The sequence below is a fragment of the Periplaneta americana genome, chromosome 2 (assembly GCF_040183065.1).
Source record: "Periplaneta americana isolate PAMFEO1 chromosome 2, P.americana_PAMFEO1_priV1, whole genome shotgun sequence".
Taxonomy (NCBI): Eukaryota; Metazoa; Arthropoda; class Insecta; order Blattodea; family Blattidae; genus Periplaneta; species Periplaneta americana.
Genome location: NC_091118.1, coordinates 178,690,545 through 178,711,608, shown reverse-complemented (window position 1 = coordinate 178,711,608; position 21,064 = coordinate 178,690,545). Strand labels below are relative to the sequence as shown.

The window sequence follows — 21,064 nt, the reverse complement described above, 5'->3', positions numbered from 1 at the left end:
AATAAATAAGGAGAAGCTGTTAACTTGAACCAAAGCTTTACTGGATTATGCAATAAAGTAGGCGATGTTTGGATCCTGTGTCTCAACTCTTATATTCAATTATTATCTTAGAATGTGCTCGATTACACTAACATCTAGTGCTTGAAAATGGAACTAAACGCCGACGAGAAACAAAACAGGAAAATTCGCTCAGTGTCCATTATATTATATAATCCCTATTCGCCGGTGAAACCGCCAGCATAAAGCTAAAATGAAACGGAACACCATTACAAAATCCGTTATCGGCTAGATAGAAAATATTCCCGCTATGTTAAGGTCGGAATCCGCCAGATCTGGCGGAAATTCCGCTGTTCTGGTAACATGTCAGTACAATGACCTCTGTTGTGCAAATTTTGTCTGAGTGTGCATACGGCACTTGCGCAAGATGAAGTTGTAAATAAACTTATATGCAGATGTGATTAAAAAAAATAATCTGTGGCGTGACATCCCGAAGTAAACACTCCGCATTTACGTGTTAATCCACAAGATATTATAAACCGGTTGCCGATGCAATTGAGTCCTTTGATTTTTCTAGTTTCGTGCAGTCGCCAAAACCTGCTGCGTGGTCAACAATAGAGGACGAGATTGTTTCAAGGAGTAAACGCAAGTAGCTCATTTATCTGCAGTTAAGTCAGTTCGATTAATGACATTCTGAAAATTTACACACACATTATACATACAGGGTGTATCAACAGGTAAGAGAGATCATTATGGGGGTAATAGAGGATCTGATTTGCTGCAGATATGTTAGTATCATTTTTATTTTCGAATTCGGCCCAGTTTCCGAGTTGCACAATAATACACGTTCCTTCGATTTTCATAAGCTATGGACACCTTTGTCGTTTTATTTTGCTAATTATGCAGTGTTGTGACGAATTTACTGAGTTTTTATAGCCTACATTCGGTCTCTCCAACTAATAGTGGTTAGTAGGGTTCGAATGTTCATGATCAAAATGTTAAAATGACACTGATTATACAGGGTTAGTTAAAAGTCTCGCCCCACCTAAATAACTTTTGAAGCATATGGTTCAGTGACATGAAACTTGCTATGTGAGGATAACCATATAGGGTAAACATTAGTAATTTCGTGAAAATTTCATGAAATTTTAATTTAAAATGCAAATGTGCAAATATATCCTTATTCCGATTTTTTCATCTAAAACAGTGTTGTCAGACAGAGACTAAACGGAGCGGAGCGCTCCACTAGATTCGTTGCGTGCTCCGGTGTTTCCACAGACATAAGCAAGTTCACGCTCCGATCTAGCTCCACAACCGGTTTTGGAGCTTACAACTCTGACACTACTGATCTAAAAGACGATAATGTGCTGTACAATTCTGGGCACATAAAAGATTGGACACGTTCATGAACAAGTGCCAAAAACCACTTTTACAACTTAATCTAAAAGGTTGGTTATTTCGTGATAACCTTGGTAATTTCGTGATATTACATTGATAATTTCGTGAGAGTTAGAAGAATTGTGTGAAAATTCATTAAAGTCAAATGAAATTCTCATTTTTGTTACAAGACTTCAAACATAGTAATTCCGTCTAAAATTCATAGCAATAAAACATAGATATACATATCAACACATAATAAGAATGAAATCAAAGTAAAATTTGAAATTGAAAAGGCATCTTCTTTGCCCTAAAAGGGTGAACACTTTTATTACGGACTTTACTATAGCCTATATTACTAGGGTAACTCCAAAAGTAATGCATAAAATTTGTTTAAAAATTATATTTATATCCTACAGCTTTGCTATTTTCACAGAATGTAGATACATTCCTTAGGAACAAAATGTCACTTTTCCACATAATTCCCGTCCCTTTCAACTGCCTTACATAACCTAGGAACGAGGGCCTGTAGACCAGCACTGTAAAAGTCTAGACCAACACGTCTGAGCCACTCTTTAACAGCGTGCACAAGGGAGTCATCTTCTAACCTCGTTCCGCGAAGGGATCCTTCAGTTTACCAAAGAGATGGTAATCGCACGGTGCCAGTTCAGGACTGTAAGACGGTGTTTCAGTGTTGTCTATCCGAATTTTCTGATCTGGTCTGCAGTCTTGTGACTGACATATGGCTGTGCGTTGTCGTGCAATAGCAGAACATCCTGCTTCTCCCGATGTCGTCGAACACAACTCAGTCGAGCTTGAAGTTTCTTGAGAGTTGCAACATACCCGTCAGAATTAATGGTGGTTCCGTGTGGCATGATGTTCACAAGCAAGAGTCCTTCTGAATCGAAAAACACAGTAGCCATAACTTTTCTTGCCGAAGGTGCACTTTTGAATTTCTATTTCTTTGGTGAATTTGCATGATGCCACTCCATTGTCTGCCCCTGTCTCCGGTCCAAAATGGTGGAGCCATGTTTCATCTTCTGTCACAATTCTTGCAAGTAAGTCATCTAGCACTTATCATTGACACTTAGCATGATAACAAATCAAACAGAAGTTACACTGAACCCATTGCGTTCCCCTTTTCTTTTTTGTTATCACATCTTATCTTCAGATTTCTAAAATTCGTATTGTAATACCATTTTTAAAATAGTATAAAAGTAACGCTTAATACTCAACAAAATTTCTCCTCAAACAGCTAAGATTTCTATCAGTAAAGCTAAGCCTATATGGCGACTACAGCTGTATCTAAAATTCCAAAAACATTTCCTAAAATTTCATTAAGATATAATAAATTTTTGTACCAAATTCATATGCTTACCTTTAGTAATAAGCCTGTAATGTAATTACAAACATCCACAAAATTTGTACGCCTGAGAAGTCGACGCTAACTTGCTCTCTCCAAACATAAAAGCTCACTGAAGCAGCTACAATAGTCACACAAAGCGTAGCTGTATGTTTCTGGAAACTGGACAACATATGCAATCCCTTGGCGGAAATTTGAATCTCGTAACACCATTGGTTAGTTCACGAAAGAGCAAAGAAAAAGTATCACGAAATAACCACTGCCACGAAATTACCAATGTTTACCCTACTAAGAACTCAATAATGGTATTACAGAGTTTTTTCTATTTCCGGTTTAACCGGAAGTAACTCCAACTCTCTTATTTTAAATGGAACACCCAATATTTCTTTTTATTATTGAATAGTGCTCATTAAGAGCTTTTCAAAAAGTACCCACATTTGATACTTCTGTACAAATTCAGTGTCACTAAGTCAAGAAAACTGAAAAGTGTATCGAATATTAAAATAATAAAAGCACTATCTTAATAACTTTTGAAGCATACGGTTCAGTGATATTAAACTTGGTATGTGAGGATAACCATATGCTAAGAACTCAATAATGGTATTACCGAGTTTTTTCTACTTCCGGTTTAACCGGAAGTAACTGCAATTCTCTTATTGTAAATGGAACACCCAATATATATTTTTTTATTTTTGAGCAGTGCTCATTAAGAGCTTTTCAAAAAGTACCCACACTCGATACTTTTGTACAAATTCAGTGTTACTAAGTCAAGAAACCTGAAAAGTGTATTGAATATTAAAATAATAAAAGCAGCACCTAAATAACTTTTGAAGCATACGGTTCAGTGATATGAAACTTGGTATGTCAGGATAACCATATGCTAAGAACTCAATAATTGTATTACCGAGTTTTTTATACTTCCGGTTTAACCGGAAGTAACTCCAACTCTCTCATTTTAAATGGAACACTCAATATATTTTTTTTATTTTTGAATAGTACTCATTAAGAGATTTTCAAAACGTACTCACACTCGATACTTCTGTACAAATTCAGTGTTGCTAAGTCAAGAAAATAGAAAAGTGTATCGAATATTAAAATAATAAAATACTCCTTCCTTAACAAAAACAAAACAAAGCTAGCTCACCTTCTAAATTATGTGTTCAAATTGGTAGCCCTCAGCTGCTTTACAATGTGTCACTCGATCATAAAAACCATTTAAGGAATGATTGAACCAGGCTTTAGGAATATCTTGCACCACTTCCATTTTTATTTAGCAACACTGAATTCGTACGGAACTACCAAGTGTGGTTACTTTTTGAAAAGCTCTTAATGAGCTTTATTCAAAAATAAAAATATATATTGGGTGTTCCGTTTAAAATAAAAGAGTTGGGGATACTTCCGGTTAAACCGGAAGTAGAAAAACTCGGTAATAGCATTATTGAGTTCTTAGCATATGGTTATCCTCACATACCAAGTTTCACATCACTGAACCGCATGCTTCAAAAGTTATTTAGGTGGTGCGTTTATTATTTTAATATTCGATACACTTTTCTGTTTTCTTGACTTAGCAAAACTGAATTTGTACAGAAGTATCGAGTGTGGGTACTTTTTGAAAAGCTCTTAATGAGCACTATTCAAAAATAAAACTATATATTGGGTGTTCCATTTAAAATAAGAGAGTTTGAGTTACTTCCGGTTAAACCGGAAGTAAAAAAAACTCGGTAATACCATTATTGAGTTCTTAGTATATTGTATATTGTTTCATGTCACTGAACCGTATGCTTCAAAAGTTATTTAGGTGGTGCAGGACATTTAACTAACCCTGTATATCATTGGTTGTGTTTAAGAATATGAAGTGTTAGCGCATGATTTACACTGCTTTGAAATTTAGAGTATTTTGCTTAACATTTCGTCATGCGGAAATTGGCTGGGCCACTCGATAACAAAAAAACTCTCTACTGAAGGATGCACTGGAAGGAATTGTGAACGGAAAGAAATCTCATAGCAGAAGAAGATATTAGATAATAGACATTAAGATACACGGATCATTTACGGAGACTAAGAGGAAGGCGGAAAATAAGAAAAATTGGAGAATGTTGCGTTTTGCAGTGAAATACCTGCCTGCCCTTGGACAGAACGCTATGAATGCATGAACTAGACTTATTTTAACAGATTCTTCGATATCGGTATCGAAAGTTTCCTAACCATTTAATAGCCCCATGTTATGACTCTCACTAGAAAATTAGATTAGTTCTTTTGAGGATATCACAGGCCTACATAATTATAGTTTACTGCTTAGAATGGTATTTTAAACAACAATGTTATGTATGTTGCTTTTAAATAATAAATTTCATAAGATGGAAGACAGCACAAATCTAGACATGTGTTGATACAAATTAGCATATAATTCAACCGCTTCTGAAAAAGCGTGAGCGTAACGAATGGCATTAACCGTCACGGGTTGATTTACTCGGGCTGATAAGACGATAACGTCCGGAAATTGATGAACATATCGACCATAAACTAAATGTGGAACACTACAGACTTAGTCTCTTTCAGGTTATGAGTTGTGTATGCATATAAAAATGATAAAATTAGACCTTTATCTATGTGAGCTATGAGAGCGTTCCTTCAAATTACGATAATGTCATAACAATTCTATAAAAGTAGATGTCGCAGAGACTCTTTGGAAAATTTGCAGAACAAGGTTACTATCAGTCATCCCCACCCCGAGACACTAGAGTCTAGTCCAAGCCATGCAACTAATAAGAACAGCACGACAAACAGCAAAGTCACATGCACGACTTTGCTAGATTCACGGAGCTCGACATTAAACTACTTGTAACTACATACTGTACGTCTAACCACCGATACTTGCATATCAGTAGACATCAATGAATTTTGAATAGTTAAGTTAGAGTGAAACTGGTTACAAATGAAAAGCCCATCAAGGTCTTAATAACAACATACAGTATAGACAGAAATTCTGTGACCTCAATAAGTGCTTCGTTTTCCAGACAATGATTTTGAATTAGGACCAGCAAAACCGCCCTATTTAACGGCGTAAACGATTGACCAACACAGCCATTCCAACAAGTGTACATGGCTTTTTACGTGTTATATTTTATATAGTTTTTTTTAAATTGTTTAAAACTGTATCTTATTGTATTTTATATTACACCGTTACTGTGAATTCCGATCGATACATTAACAACGTTCAGATCTTTTTGGCCAATGAACTGGAGAGGTTCGCAGAGAATGAACCAACTTTATTTCAACAGGTTTGACCGAAGGTTCACATTGCAAGAAAATCGAACGCCGCTGTACGGGAATTGTAAGGTTTATTTAAACCATAACATTTGCAGCAATGACGATATTTTTTGGTCAGCGGGATCCCAATATCTTTGTGTCGTGTGATTTCTCTTATGGAAATTCGTGAAAAGCTGTGTTTGTGCGAGATCGTGCGTATTTGCTTTTTTCCCGCACAGAACCAATACGCGGTAAGTGTGAAATACCGCATTCAGTATTCCCAACGTAACACACATAACAATTTCCCTCTTCTTACCGCTTAAGCGCGACATTCATTTTACTGCTTTAGGCTTTTAACATATTATTTTTAGAGACGTTTAACATAGTAATAATTATAAATTGGAAACTTACCACTGCAATTTCACCTAAATTGCAATGTTAATTATTGTTTTTAAATATTTGCAAAAATTAAGTAAAGTCTACTACTCCACGAAACTTATTGCATTCCTGATACAAGTAACATTAAGGAAGCCGTGAAAAAATCAACAAGATTCCAGATGCCGATGTTATTACTGCAATATGTTATATAAATAATATTGTTAAAATATTAAAATGAAAAGTAAATCATTACATAACCTTACCGTTTGTTTTAAGTTCGCATTTATAGACTGGGGGGGAAAAAAAGACAGACGTTTATCACGGCCTGCTGGAGTATAGTAAACACAGAAAACATTTTACAGCAACAAATTTGAAGAAAGATATTTTGGTGTTTCGAAGTTGGCGTCATTAAACAGAAACCAACACGGAGATTTCATTGCAACTAATTATAAATTCGTTTTTCAGGTATGTAATAAACTATCTTCGCACAAAATAATGTACGATACACGAGCGGTATGTTTGTTTTCATGTTTTCGGAAATTAAAAAAGCTCAACTACGTTTCGCTTTTTCAATCTTTTCCTCGATCATGAAAACGTCAACATACCGCTCTTGTAACGTATATTACTATTGCACGTCGTCCTAACGACATTAATTAATTGAAAAGATTTGCTTCATCTCCGTTGAGATTTTGCAATTGGTTATGGGGAATCTGTGTTCGCGAATGTGGGTAGGCGTATGTAGATTAGATGTTAACCTATGTAATCTTAAGAAATGATTTTGCCGTTAGGTAAGTGATAAATGGCACAGTTACATCACTTCAACAACCATGGTCTTATGAAAGTCTGATGTATCTTAAGATCTATTACACGACTATTAAAACTCCCGTTACTTCGCGCCACCTTGTTAAAGATATAAACATGCACACATTTGATAAATATTCTATTCTTTGCAGGAAATGTTAAACGCAGAGCAATTCTACAAGGAAAACCAACTCACAAAAGGAAACGCCGAACAAAACGTATCTGAATACATGCACTTGATGACATGGAAACCTGGCGAGCGGATACTGGATCTGGGATGTGGTCCAGGGACGAACGCTGCAGAGGTTCTGCTACCTCGCCTACCAGATGACTTCGAGATTCTGGTGGGAGCAGACATATCGCAGCCCATGCTGCAGATTGCCTCCAGCCAGTACAAGCATCCCAAACTCAAATTCTTACACCTGGATCTCAGCAAGAACATACCAGCTGATTCCCAATTCAGGACTCCAGGCTTCGACAAGATATTCGGCTTCTACATCCTGCATTGGATTCCTGACCAGAGGTTAAAGAACAATATCATTTTTCTCTCACAGCAAAAACGTGTCTAACATTTCACAGAACATTTCATGAATTTTGTATAACGTAAAATAAAAAAAAAAAAACACTCTGGCCTCTGTTAGAATTTTATATTCACATATTTAATTCAGTCTCCATGCACTAATTGTATTGTTAATACCGCTACATTTCAAGATATTCTAATATAAGAACTAATGTATAGTTAGGCCTACTAAAATAAAGATTGGGATGTTGGAATATTCGAAGTCCATAAATGAAGAGTCCACTGCAAGAATGATAGATGTCACTTTCTTGTCGAAAATGAACCAAGACTGTCAATGCATAGCTTAAGATATATAGACTGTATACAGAGAGTTATATGGCATTAACACGGATAGCCATTGTCCAGTAATGATTGGAAAATTACAGTTAAGCTTTGAGCGCTAAGCATTTCAAACTTTCAATTGCTTCTCCTGCAAAATGTACTCCAAATGACATCGATCATTCTTGCAGTGGACTCTTCAAATATAAGGCACTGCAAATGATCGGAGAATCCAGAGCACAGGTACACAAGACAACACATAATTTAGTTACGATAATTAATTTGCCTGCACTAGGTATGTTGTTTCAACTCGTTTCGAATCTCACTTGAAAAACTGCGAGAAAATGTTAATTAGTTGTAAATAATAAATAATATTATAAAAATTTATTCTTAGTAAATGTGAAAGCAACTGTTATGAGTTTCCAAATGATACAGGTAAAAAGATGTTAATTTTTAAATAGTTTATCTGTTAAGTGTTATAACAAGGATACTGAACTTGTTGAATTGTCAAATTATATGCTGCTGAATCGTTAAACACTTGACGTTACTCAACCTATATCTTAAATTGGTTGATGAAAGAGATCTTTGATTTCTGTTAAGGACTCTCTGTTTCTGCACTGTTTTCAGGATAGCTATAACTAATATATACAACATGCTGCGACCTGGAGGACAGGCTGTGCTTAGTGTCTTGACAAAATCTGACATAGTGGCAGCAATGATTAATCAAAGCAAGAGAAATGAATGGCAGTCTTATGTAAAGGTGAGAATCGTTTTAATAGTACGCCTATAACCATGCATCACTATAAAAGCTCAAGGAATCTTATGCCTGCTACTTACGGTCAAATTTTTCGTTAAATTTATTTCTCACTAAATTCAATTCAGTTGAATTGTGTTATATTTGTGTTGCTCTCGGTCAAATTATAGTAGCTAAAACAGAGTTTTGTCAAATACTGAACACAACTTTTCTTTTTTTTCGTCAAATATTCAATGAAAACCACCAAAAAGCGAAGACGGTATGCTGAAGCAGCGCTATCTGGTGTGCAGATTGTGAAGTTCAAACAAATATTAAACATGGCCGACTATATGTGGAACCAACGAATATCTTCTCGCTCGTTGGGTGGATCAAAGAAGCTGTGAGTCTTTTACTAGACCAGGGCTGGGCACCAAGAGCAAACTTAGTGTAGGCCTACCACATGAGAACGGAAGTTAGTTTAAGGACAGCCCTCATACAACTATTGAGAAATGTGGGGTAAAGGGTTCGGTTTACATTTTGTCATAAAGCCAGATCACACAGGTAAGAAACTATTCTTGAGCTTTGGAACAGACAAAAAGAAAACTTGCAGTATTTACCATTCTATGGACGTAATAATAACCACTATCAGTTGCGTAGTTTATATGTGGTGAATTTCTTAAATATTTCACGAACTTACGAATAACAGTGTACGAGTATATGCAGTTGGATCTTAATACTACTTAATTTCTGGCTAATTATATTTATTCAGAAAACTTTTATGACTGTTTCAGGACGTTGAGAAGGCTGTAGCACCTTATCAGCATTCAAAAGAACCTGTTGAAGAGTTGAGAAGCCTCTACAAAGATGCAGGGTTCGAGATTGTAGACATTAAATGGAGAGAACTTTCGTTCGATTTCAAGCTCACTAGCAAAATGAAAGGTGAATGTTTCATTCATTCATAGTTTTCTGTCCAAAGGCGGGTATTTCATTGCAAACCCAGCATCCATATACCTTAATGTTGTCTATGATCTGATATCTTCTTCTGCCCCGAACATTCCTCCCTTTCAACTTTCCTTCCAATGGGCAGTTTCTTCTTAGCCAGTGATCCCAGCACTTTCTTTTTCACTTAATTATTAGTTTTAGTATTATACTTTCTTCATCCAATCTTTCTAGCACAACTTCATTTCTCATTTTTACTGTCCATTTCTATCTATTTCACACGCTCCATTCTTCTGCATATCCACATTTCAAAAGCTTCCAGTCGTTTCTCTTCACTTCGTCGTAATGTCCATGTTTCTATCCCATACAATGCTACACTCCACATAAAGTACTCCACCAGTCTCTTCCTTAGTTATTTTTCTACAAATCCGCAGAAGACGCTCCTTTTTGTATTAAAAGCTTCCTTTGTCTTTGCTATCCTCATTTTGACTTCCTATCAGCAGCAGTTCTTAACACTCAAAGTAATATGAAGTTGTTCACAAGAATTATTATAATACATTCTACAGCAGACCTGGGAGTAAATAACTCGGTTGGGTCACTGCAAATCAACCCTTAACTCCTCACTCCACCTTCCCCAGCTGAGACAGTAACGTTTTGGTGCGGTACGAGCAGGCAGGAAGTTCAGTGACGGATTGTATCAGGAAGACATCATAGCTTTTACGAACTTTCGACTCTTGCTGGTCGCCTGAAATCCACCACTGATGCACAAAGCCTTACTGAGCGTTTTTATAAGGCGGTGTAAGCAAAATGGGCATGGGCGGTAGTTTCTCCGTCCCTTTCACTTCCCCTCTTATTCCTAGGGCTATTGTAGAGTAATGCACTTATTTACACGAAACACTTCGTCTGCACATTTATTAGTATAGTGAATAAATAAATTATATTTTATGTAACGACGCTCGCAACTGCCGAAGTTATATCAGCATCGCTGGTGTGCCGGAATTTTGTCCCGCAGGAGTTCCTTTACATGCCAGTAAATCCACTGGCACGAGCCTGTCGAATTTAAGTACACTTAAATGCTATCCACCTGGGCCGGGATCGAAGCCGTATCCTCGAGAACAGAAGGCCAGCACTGTACCGACCGCGTCACCCAGGCCGACAGTAAAGTAAATATTTACGGTCTTACTAATAAACCGTGTATAATTTTTATACGAGACTTATGCGGAGTTGAGACAGAAGACGTTATTAATAAACCATGCATAAGCGATGGATGTATAAACAGTCTGTAACTACACAATGGAAATTGCTTTGCAGTAGTTATATACACGAAACCTCTTGTTTAAGCGTTGTATATAGAGAAAAAATGGCCGCCCCTCTAACAGCTGTTCGTATCGACTGTCATTTTATGATGATGGCTGCCTTGTAAGCACAGAAGAACAAACCAAAGAGCATAGAATAATTAGAGTAATATTGCTGTAGCTTGTACTCTTTGACCAAAATATAATGTGGTAATCGATCAGAGCCAGTTGTACTATCGATACTTAACATGGCACAGTAGAGCGCTCTACCGGATGCAATAGGTAATCTCAGATATTCTATTACCTTTCGTAATGAAGTAATGACGAAACTATGACGTAGTTGTGTAACAGTTATACTGTGATACATGACGTATGTAGTGATTATTAGTAAGAAATTTACACACGACTTACAAACGAGCTACTCATTGTATAAGACAGTTAAACATCTGTATATAGAGTTTTTATTAGTAAGATCGTTAGTGTTGAGAAGGAAAGAAAAATGTGTATAATATTCTATAAAACCGTTTATATTGTGCCGCTGTATGCTAGCTGGCAAGTCCAGATGGCACTGCAGAAATATTGTAGTTGTGTTCATTGGCCCGTACCAATTGGTCAACTCGAACCCGACTAATGTCGGTCCAGTTCTGAAAAGAGTAGGCCTAGGCAGTGGGACGTGCCGATTGGCTCATGCGACTTTAGTCGAGATTCAGCTCTCAAACAAGATGGAGCGGACAAAGGACAAAGTCACGTCATTACACCACAGTCTACTATATACAGTCACGAAGCTTGAGTTTTGAGGGTGCTAGAAACAATAGACTGTGACGGTACTATTCTGCATTGCCTGTAATGAGGCGATATTAGCGATCCTAGTGGTGAGCAACTACCTAATGTTTGCATATTTACTACGTATTGAGCTTCGCGACTGTATATACTAGACTGTGATTACACCTAATCCAGTTATAGTTATACCGCGATTGGTCTGTTTCCTGAGATTGTAGATTAAAAGTATAAGGATCGTAACAGAAGGCATGGTGCGCTCATGAAAATCCCATACAGTTTGGTATTGGAAAGACAGAAGATGAAAGAAAACTAAAGAATTTAATTTGTCAAACACAGAGTAACAGCTAGATGTTCATGAGACAGAATGGCTCTTCTGAATGAAGTGTCACTCTTCCTGATTTTCAACTCTGTCAAATTGAGAACAGTCTCAAAATTACTACTCGACATCCAGAAAAATTTGCAACGCGATATATTTGTTCGTAGCTGGCTTTCGATGGCCACTGTGATAAAAAGCACAGTGCGGAAATCAACATTGAACAGGAAATGAGGATCGCTGTGTACAGTTTGATTCCAAGATTTGACAAGATGTGCAGCAAACAATATGCTCGTTCGTCCAACTCATTATAGACCATCCGTTCATTACACCTAATCCAGTTATACCGAGATTGGTCCGTTTTTCTTTTTTTTATTGTTGAGTAAGAGTAAAAGGTTCGTAATAAAAGGCATGATGCTCTCGTGAAAATTACACACAGTTTGGGAAAGACAGGATATGAAAGAAAACTAAAGAATTTTCAACCGTAGCGTAACAGTACACTCTATACCAGATGTCTTTGGAGCGGATATAAACAACGGAACGAAATGCAAGTGAGCGCGGTTCACACGATACTAAGTGTCTGTGTATGAATTAAGTGAAAATTAAAGTAATGTCTTTGAACATACCTTCTTGCATCAGTCATTAGTTGTACTGCTGTCGTCTGCTCTCACACCGCACAGATGCTAGACGCAATAGAACTGTAGTTGTGGACGCGTCCCTGAATACCATATCGTACTGTTCTCCAACCAGGAGATCAACCGTGAAAGGACTGTGCTTACTATTGCGTCATCTATTGGAGCGAAGTAGATAGATAATATTATCGTTATAACGTCAGTTTAAAAACCATGCGCTCTCCTGCATGTTATTTCTTATATGGAGGGATTAAAAGACCAGGGCCGTATTCATAGACAATTTTTAGCGCGGGTTTCCGGTGGATGATCAGCGTTTTTCGTATTCATAAACCAGTGTTAGCGATAAGATATGATTTGAATTCTGTACAAGTAACCAGTGGATAGCCGGGGCTAGCTTAGTACGCTCGTAGCGCGTGCTGCGAAATGTCTATGAATAGCACCCCAGGAGATTAACAGTGATCTAATTTTGTAGCTAGGGTAGTATAAATATGTGTGTAACAATGTTATTGTTTGTGCTGTGAGAGCGAGGAATAGAGATAAGAGTACCCACGTGTGTGACCTTATGACATCAACATTCATTCACAGCATTACCCCGCTCCGTTTCATTCCGCAAAGACTTTCTCGTGGTTGGAGCACAGTAACCAGGATATGCACGCGCTAGTGTCTACAACGCTCTCAGCTAAGTAATGATTTGCCAACCAATGGGAGCGCAGTGATAACATGAGATGCATCGAGACCCTTGTTACGGTCTGCTCCAAAGACATCTCGTATAGAGTGTAGACGTTCATGGGAAGGAATGGCTCTTCCGAATGAAGTGTCACTCTTGCTGATTTTGGACTCTGTCAAATTGAGAAGAGTCTCAAAATTACTACTCGACATCCAGAAAAATTTGCGACGCTATAGGCCTATGTCTGTTCGTAGCTGGTTTTCGATGGTCACTGTGACAAAAAGCAAGTACCGTGCGGAAATCAACATGGGACAGGAAATGAGGATCGCTGAGTACAGTTTGATTACAAGATTTAACCAGATGTGCAGTAAACAATATGCTCACTCATCCAACTAATTATAGATCATCCGTTATTTCGCGAAACTTATGGTGGCAGGGGAAGAAAAAAGTGGACTGAGAAACTTCCCTCCCTCGCTGCACATCTACTAGCGCACTTATCCCACCACAAGATTCTTACTGTAAGGCCTGATCACATAGTTATAAGCTACGGCGCATTCATGTATTTAGTTTCACGAGATAACGAAAGAACTATACTATTTATTTAATATATTTTATAATTGTTCACAATATGAAGACCTACTTCTTTAAAACGGTTTACATTAACTGTTTGTGAATTTAAAACATGTGCTTAATTTCACTCACCAACGTAACCATATCAAGTGTTAGGTAGGTCTATGTTCTGACTTCGGGCGTCGCGGGAAAAGCCTGATACACATAGACGCTGTGAACCACTGGCGTAATGAAGGTATATTAAATAAAAAGTACAATATTTTTAACTTCCTGGTTCCTTTTAACTCTGTAATTTTTGTATTAAATAGAGAGGTACTGCACAAAATGAACATCTCTGTGACTGAAATTCTACATATTAATTTTACACTCTTGTAAATATATTCACTTTCTTTATTACTGCATTACGTCATTAGTTGATTACCATCATACGCTTCACTAATTTGTCCAGAACTGACATAATTACGGAATTACTTTGCCGTTCTTCACATGAACTACTGTTACAATTATTATTTAAAAATGTTTCTTTCCTTTACCAGATTTCATGACTGGAGTCAACCCTTTTCATCCCAACATACCAAAAGAGCTGCAGGATATTTACATGACCGACTTTCTGATGGAATTAACGAAGGCCAAATTCAAAAGAGAATTCATCGATAACGATAACATCACTGAAACGAAGTACGAACAAACAGCTGCATTGCTCAGGAAAACATGAAGTTGAACAAACAATACCGTTGTTTCTGTGTTAGTGAAGTTAGTTCTGCTTGCCTCCTATGGATTGGTGCTGGTATTTGTTATTTTTGTTTATGATATGTGAACTTGAGCAGTTAATAAGAAATGGGTCTCATTTATAACTAGTTTGGAAAATGCACACAGATAATCAAATTAAGCATTCCAGTAGAATAAAGAATATTATATTTTTGAAAAGCTGTATCAACAAATTATAGATCAGAATTAACATTATTTATGTTTTTATTACAGTGATTGATAATGTCTTAGTGCAGAAGTTCTCAAACTGTGGTACGCGTATCCTCAGAGATATGTGGAGATTTGGTAATTGGTACGTCTTGGATTTTTGTTGAACCCAGTTAAAACTGAAATTGTGACTTTTACTCTAAAGAAGACCGATCACGAACAAAGTCAGTTAGGAATTATTGTTGATTCCAAGTTGACATGGGAAAGTCATATTTCTCATATTTCTACTACTTTCAAGAACTTTGTTTCTCCTTAAGAGATTAAAAACTATTGTATCTGAAAACTATATTCGTGATGCTTATTTTGCTTACTTTCAACGTACTCTTACCTATGAAATATTGCTATGGGGCAACAGTGCTTAAATAGAGCCCTATTTCTTCAAATAGGGCCATAAGAATTATATCAAATGCTGCTTTTAATGAACACTGTAAACCTTATTTGTGAAAAACAAAATCATGGTTATAATAAATTTGTATTTTCTAGAATTAATTTTGTATGTTAAGGACAATCTCCCAACTTTAACATTAAGAAATTACATTCATTCCTATGACAAAGGAGAAGGAAATGATTATAATATCTTAACTTGTTGACTTGCTAAATCGCAAAAAAAAATTTTTTGTCAAATGTCATTGAAGGTTGCAAATAAATTTCCAATGTATATTTTTAATTTAAGCAGAGTTGCTCTCAAATTTTACACCTACAGTTGCTTAATTTTAAATCCTTTTTTTTAACCTTGACGAATTTTTTTATTGTACAAGCTCTTTGTAATTGTTCCATTATAACTAACCTTGTCTATACATATTGTTTTAGACATATAATTTGAACTATTAAAATAATTAAATTTGTAAAAATAAGAAGCGATTTTATTTAAAAGTTCGCTGTAAGCAGCTATTCCTCTGCCGTATGCAATAATGCCAACCCTCTCTTCAACGACTTACAATAGGTTAAAAATAGTTTCAAAATGACATTATTTATGAGACATTATCTGTATTGTCTACTGCATGTCTTTTATTAATTACTTCTGTTAACATAGACCTATACTTTCCATTTGTAAACCGAAACAAAATAAAACATTCAAACCAACACACTGTAGTTTCATTGCCGACACTGGAAAACATATTCTACGTACCGGAGTATACCTGATACAGCGCAGAGATTTTTGTTTGCAAGTCATTAAATATTAAAATGGTGAAGGTTTATAATCCATATTATGGATCATCCTTTTTAAATACAGATATAGAGTAAACTGCTTACAACAAACTACTATGAACTCAGCGTTTTACAAAACAGAATAATAAATATGGAATATTAGACGCGTTTATTTACTCTTTCTGATGAAGACACATCATAACGTTTTAAGTGATAATCTCTGCTAATACCAGATTAAAGAACAATGTTCCAAAAGTGAAGTAGTCCTAACAATCCCAGCACAGGCAAAATGAAAAAATTCTGTTATGTGTGTCAACCGGATAAGTTGCTTATCAGACAATTAAACCTCAACTAACGGATTAGTATCACAATATTGCTAAGAAAGACACGAAGGTACTCAGTTTTCAGGAGAGCAAGGACGAAGTTTCTACCTCTCTCATAAACCAGGGTTTAAACGCGAAAGTCGCCTGTGCATATCAAAGTACAGAGTGGTTCAGAAGGAAGGTAAAATACTTCAGGATAATGCAGTTGGGTTTAATCTACATCGATTTAACCTGATATACCTATGTCCGAAATGTAACGCTTCGGAAGTTATTGATGGGCGATCATTTAAATGGAGAGAAACATTGTAGACGTATTTGTACCTTTCAGAACATTGTGATATGATACATTATTGAAAATGCTTAATATTATGTTGTTCCAATAAGTTTATTTCATAACCTATATATATATATATATATATATATATATATATATATATATATATATATTTTGAAATGGTAATGGAAATTACGGGAAAACGGCTGAACGGATTTTAATAAATGACCCCTCATTTTGTTGGAACCCAAAGTTTTTCAGAAAAATATTAGTTTCCTGTGAAATGTCAATTTTCCTACATCATTTTCCTATTTTCCAAAATCCATCTTTCGTCAGTTTTGAGAATTAATTAATTGCATTTCAGAATAAAACAAAACACACACTACAATAAACAATAGACTATAGTATTACACGAAGGCCATGACCTACACGATTGCTGACATAGAGTTCAGATGGCTTAGATTCTTTCACATCATAATGCCAATATGTCGATCTTCATTTGTGTAATTTTTTGATAACGTACAAAAAATAATTTACAGGTCTGATTCTCTGGTCTGTAGTTTTCCGAGTACAGCTGTGTATTGGATATTAAGAACTACAAAACTTAAGAATGTTTGATGACATTATTACCATTAAAAATGAAATATTATTAGTTAATGCAACACATAGTGGTATACTGATGATATGAAAATGAAACCTTTTGGGGCTTTAAGTAAGTAGACGCAGAGAAAGAATATTTTATATTAAATCTTCATTTCTATAATTTACTGAGTAACGGCTATATAATATGTTACTGAAAACTATAAAACTTACGTAAGGTAACAATATTGTTATTCAAAATGAAATACTTTTATAGTTATTAATCAAGTAGTGTGGGTCTTTCTCATATATTTAATGCCAGAGTGATATAGATATTTATATGTCTGATTCTTTCATTTTCCTTGGTAGTAATTGAGTCATGCTCCCTATTTTAGCTGCGTCTTTAAACTACATCAAAATTAATTTCATATTTCTTTGGTTTAATCGATTAGATTTGTGATCGCTGACAAGCATATTTTGTTGTAGGTAAAATAGCATGCCATTTCACTTCTTGCTACCGTGATGAGTAAGTTTATTTCCCGCAACCAGCAACGAATGAAACACTGAAACTTCCAACGATTTACGATGGACAATTTTATTTAGGGTGCATATAAGATTCTACAACTCTGAAATATCATTCACCTCATTTTCCACATCTCAGCAATAGATTCCTCAGAACAGCCTATATTACAGAAAATATACGGGATAACATTCATTGTTACACAAATTAATCCAGCAGTGTTTGGTAGATCAGTATTGTCTGGAGGAAGCGCAAAAATTACAATTCCTAAGAAAAGACCAAAAGGTATTACTTACTGATAAAATAAGAGGCCTACAAGATTTTGTAGTCTCTTGATCACCTCAGCAAGATCTCTTAGTGGGGAAAAAGTGATTCTGCCCTCTACATTTCAGGGTAGTTCACGAAACATGCAGCAGCTATACCACGATGCTAAGTCTTTTGTTCAAAGCATGACAAACCTTACATTTTCTTAACTTTCACCTACAATCCGCAATTATCTGAAATGGCTACTGCATTACTCCCACATGAAAAACTCACTGATCGTCCTGACATTGTTACTTGCGATTTCGCATTGAAACTCAAGAACGGAAGACGGATAGATTCAAGGAAAAGTATTTGGCAAAAAAAGAAACATTCAGAGAGAGTATGTTTCACTATTATGGAAGCAAATAACTTTCAAAATGTCTGGTATTCTTCATTGAAAATAAATCTGAACAATTTTTATTTGAACTTCTTATGGACTTAGTTTGCAGTATTTGCTGCACAAGCCACTAGTCTATATATATATAATTTGAACTGGTAATGGAAATTGCGGGAAAACGGCTGAACGGATTTTAATAAATAACCCCTCCTTTTGAAGCTCGGAACCCAAAGTTTTTTTTTTTTCAGAAAAACAGTAGTTTTCAGTGAAATGTCAATTTTCCTACATCATTTTCCTATTTTCCAAAATCAATATTTCGTCAGTTTTGGGAAATAATTGTATTTCAGCACGGCCGACTTGAAGCTCCCTTCGCGTAAAGGAGAAGCGAAGCGAGCATCAAGTCGGCCGTGATTTCAGTATAAAATAAAACACACACTACAATAAACAGTAGACTATTACACGAAGGCCATGACCTGCAGGATTGCTGACATATTTAGAGCTCAAATTGAATTGGTTATTAAAAACTTCAAGACTTGCTAGAAATAATTTACCGGTCTGATTTTGCGGTGTGTAATTTTCTGAGTACAGCTGTGTATTGGATATTAAAATCTACAAAACTTGAGGTGGTTTGATGACATTATTACCATTATAAATGAAATATTATTATAGTTAATGCCATGATGTGACTATTTTTCATTAATTATACATATTAATGCTATACTGACGATATGAAAGTGAAACGTTTTGGGGTTAAGTAAGTAGATGTAGAGAATATCGTAAATTACATCTTCATTTCTATAATTTACTGAGTGTCGGCTATAGTATAACTACAAAAATTACGTAAGATAATAATATTTTTATTAAAAATCTAATATGTTTATAGTTATTAATCAAGTGAGGTTGGGTCTGTTTCATATACTTAATGGCGGTGTGGTGTAGATATTTATATGCGTCATTCTCTTTCGTATTGGCTCGAGAGAGAGCAAAAATTGCAGTTCCTAAGGTAAGACCAAAAGGTATTACTTACTGATAAAATAAGAGGCCTACAAAATTATGTAGTCTCCCGATCATTTCAGCAAGATCTCTTAGCACAGCCTTGGCGAGAACGTGACTCGCGAGACATTGTGGCTCGCAGTGAAAGCTGTGCATTTCGCTTGCTTCTAACCTCCGCCAACCCCCACCCTCTCACTCACTGGAGTCAAACTCCGTTCCATTTGTATTTGTCTCTGACCTGCGAGTGGCATATGTCTCTCTCGAAACCACGTACGAAAGTTCCAATAGGATGGAAGGACTCATTTTTTTGCTGTCAATATGATGAGAATATTAAATGTATGATTTGTTCACAAGTATTAAAAGGAAAACGGTTGTATAACATAAAACGGCATTATACTACATTTTACTGTTGAAACATTAAAAGGTTAAGTGTTATCATCATCATCATCTCTGTACGTCGACCCTTTTTCAGCAGATGTACGAATAATGCGGTTAGCTCTTCAATTTGAACTCACTGATTTACTATGTGATGTCAAATGAAAGCTAGATGTAAGGACTTGACAAATGTTGAACTTTCAAATCTTTGCCAAAAAATAAATATCCGAAGCTTCGTTCTTTCGCTTGCTCCGTTGAAGCCATGTTCGCTATAACTTACGTTTGTGAAAAATTATTTTCAACAATTAAAATAGTAAAAACCAAATTTAGACCACGACTGACGGACAAATACCTTCGTGATCAACTACGACTGGCAGTAAGTGACATAATTCCTGATTTCGAAACTTTGTCGCAGAGACATTCTGAAGACAGTTAATTTTAGGTTGTGATATTGTTCATTTATTATTCATTTCTTTCTTCGTTACACGTAGGTACTGAACATTAGTTTGTAGCCTTGTACTGTATAAAATTATATTTAAGTGCTTGACGTAAGGAAAATGAAAATCCGTTAATAAGTCAGACAGTTGCTTGACTTCCCCTTCGGGTGTCCGCCTCTCTCCATAGGTGCTATGCACGTTGCAGGTTACACAGTGGCTCGGCGCACGATTACATTTTCGCCACCGCTGTCTTAGCAGGATAAAATGATTTTACCCTCTAAATTTTAAGCTCTACATCCAGCAGCTATACCAAGATGCTATGTCTATTGTTCGAAAGCATAGCAAACCTGACAATTTTTTAACTTTCACCTAGAATCCTCAATGACCTGAAATAGCTATTGCTTTACTCCCACATTAAAAAACTCACTGAACGTCCTGACATTGTTACTTGCGTTTTCGCGTTGAAACTCAAAAACTGAAGGTGGATAGGTTCAAGAAAAAGTATTTGGCATACAAAACCATTTAGGTGGAGTATGTTTCATCATTACGGAAGCAAATAACTTTCAAAATGTCTGGTATTCTTTATTGAAAATAAATCTGGAAAACATTTTATTTGGACGTCTAATGAACTTAGATTGCAGCATTTGCTGCACAAACCACTAGTTAAATATAAACTCAGTAAGAAAAAAATAATTACAAAACACAAATTACTAAGGTTTCCCTTCTTATGGATTCCATGAATTGTAAATTCGTAACATTTACCGATCTCAGTGAAACACTTGGTACTTTACCAGTTTCAGATAACATTCGGTAAACACGGAAAAACACACAGCTAGATGGAACCCTTCGATTGGGAAATGTTATCTG

The 21,064-nt window shown here is 35.9% G+C and overlaps 1 protein-coding gene across 6 annotated transcripts; it reads left to right on the top strand.

Annotated features, from left to right (window-relative positions):
• Positions 1-514: 514 nt before the first annotated feature.
• On the top strand, positions 515-15,990 carry LOC138694872 (juvenile hormone acid O-methyltransferase-like). 6 transcript variants are annotated; one of them, XM_069819016.1, is made up of 5 exons: positions 515-642; positions 7,318-7,688; positions 8,631-8,763; positions 9,528-9,675; positions 14,469-15,990. In XM_069819016.1, the coding sequence occupies exons 2-5, from the start codon at positions 7,321-7,323 to the stop codon at positions 14,645-14,647; spliced, it is 828 nt and encodes a 275-aa protein (XP_069675117.1). In that variant the 5' UTR covers positions 515-642; positions 7,318-7,320; the 3' UTR covers positions 14,648-15,990. The 6 variants fall into 6 exon arrangements, with proteins under 6 accessions (XP_069675117.1, XP_069675118.1, XP_069675120.1 ...); XM_069819017.1 differs by having other exon boundaries at positions 582-734; XM_069819019.1 differs by having other exon boundaries at positions 602-664.
• Positions 15,991-21,064: the final 5,074 nt, after the last annotated feature.

Bases quoted from the DNA above. Each gene is read 5' to 3' on its own strand.
- LOC138694872 (XM_069819015.1), top strand. From the start codon at position 6,163: ATGGAAATTCGTGAAAAGCTGTGTTTGTGCGAGATCGTGCGTATTTGC. The intron at 7,689-8,630 runs GTTAAAGAACAA...CACTGTTTTCAG, and splicing joins CATTGGATTCCTGACCAGAG to GATAGCTATAACTAATATAT. The intron at 9,676-14,468 runs GTGAATGTTTCA...TTCCTTTACCAG, and splicing joins GCTCACTAGCAAAATGAAAG to ATTTCATGACTGGAGTCAAC.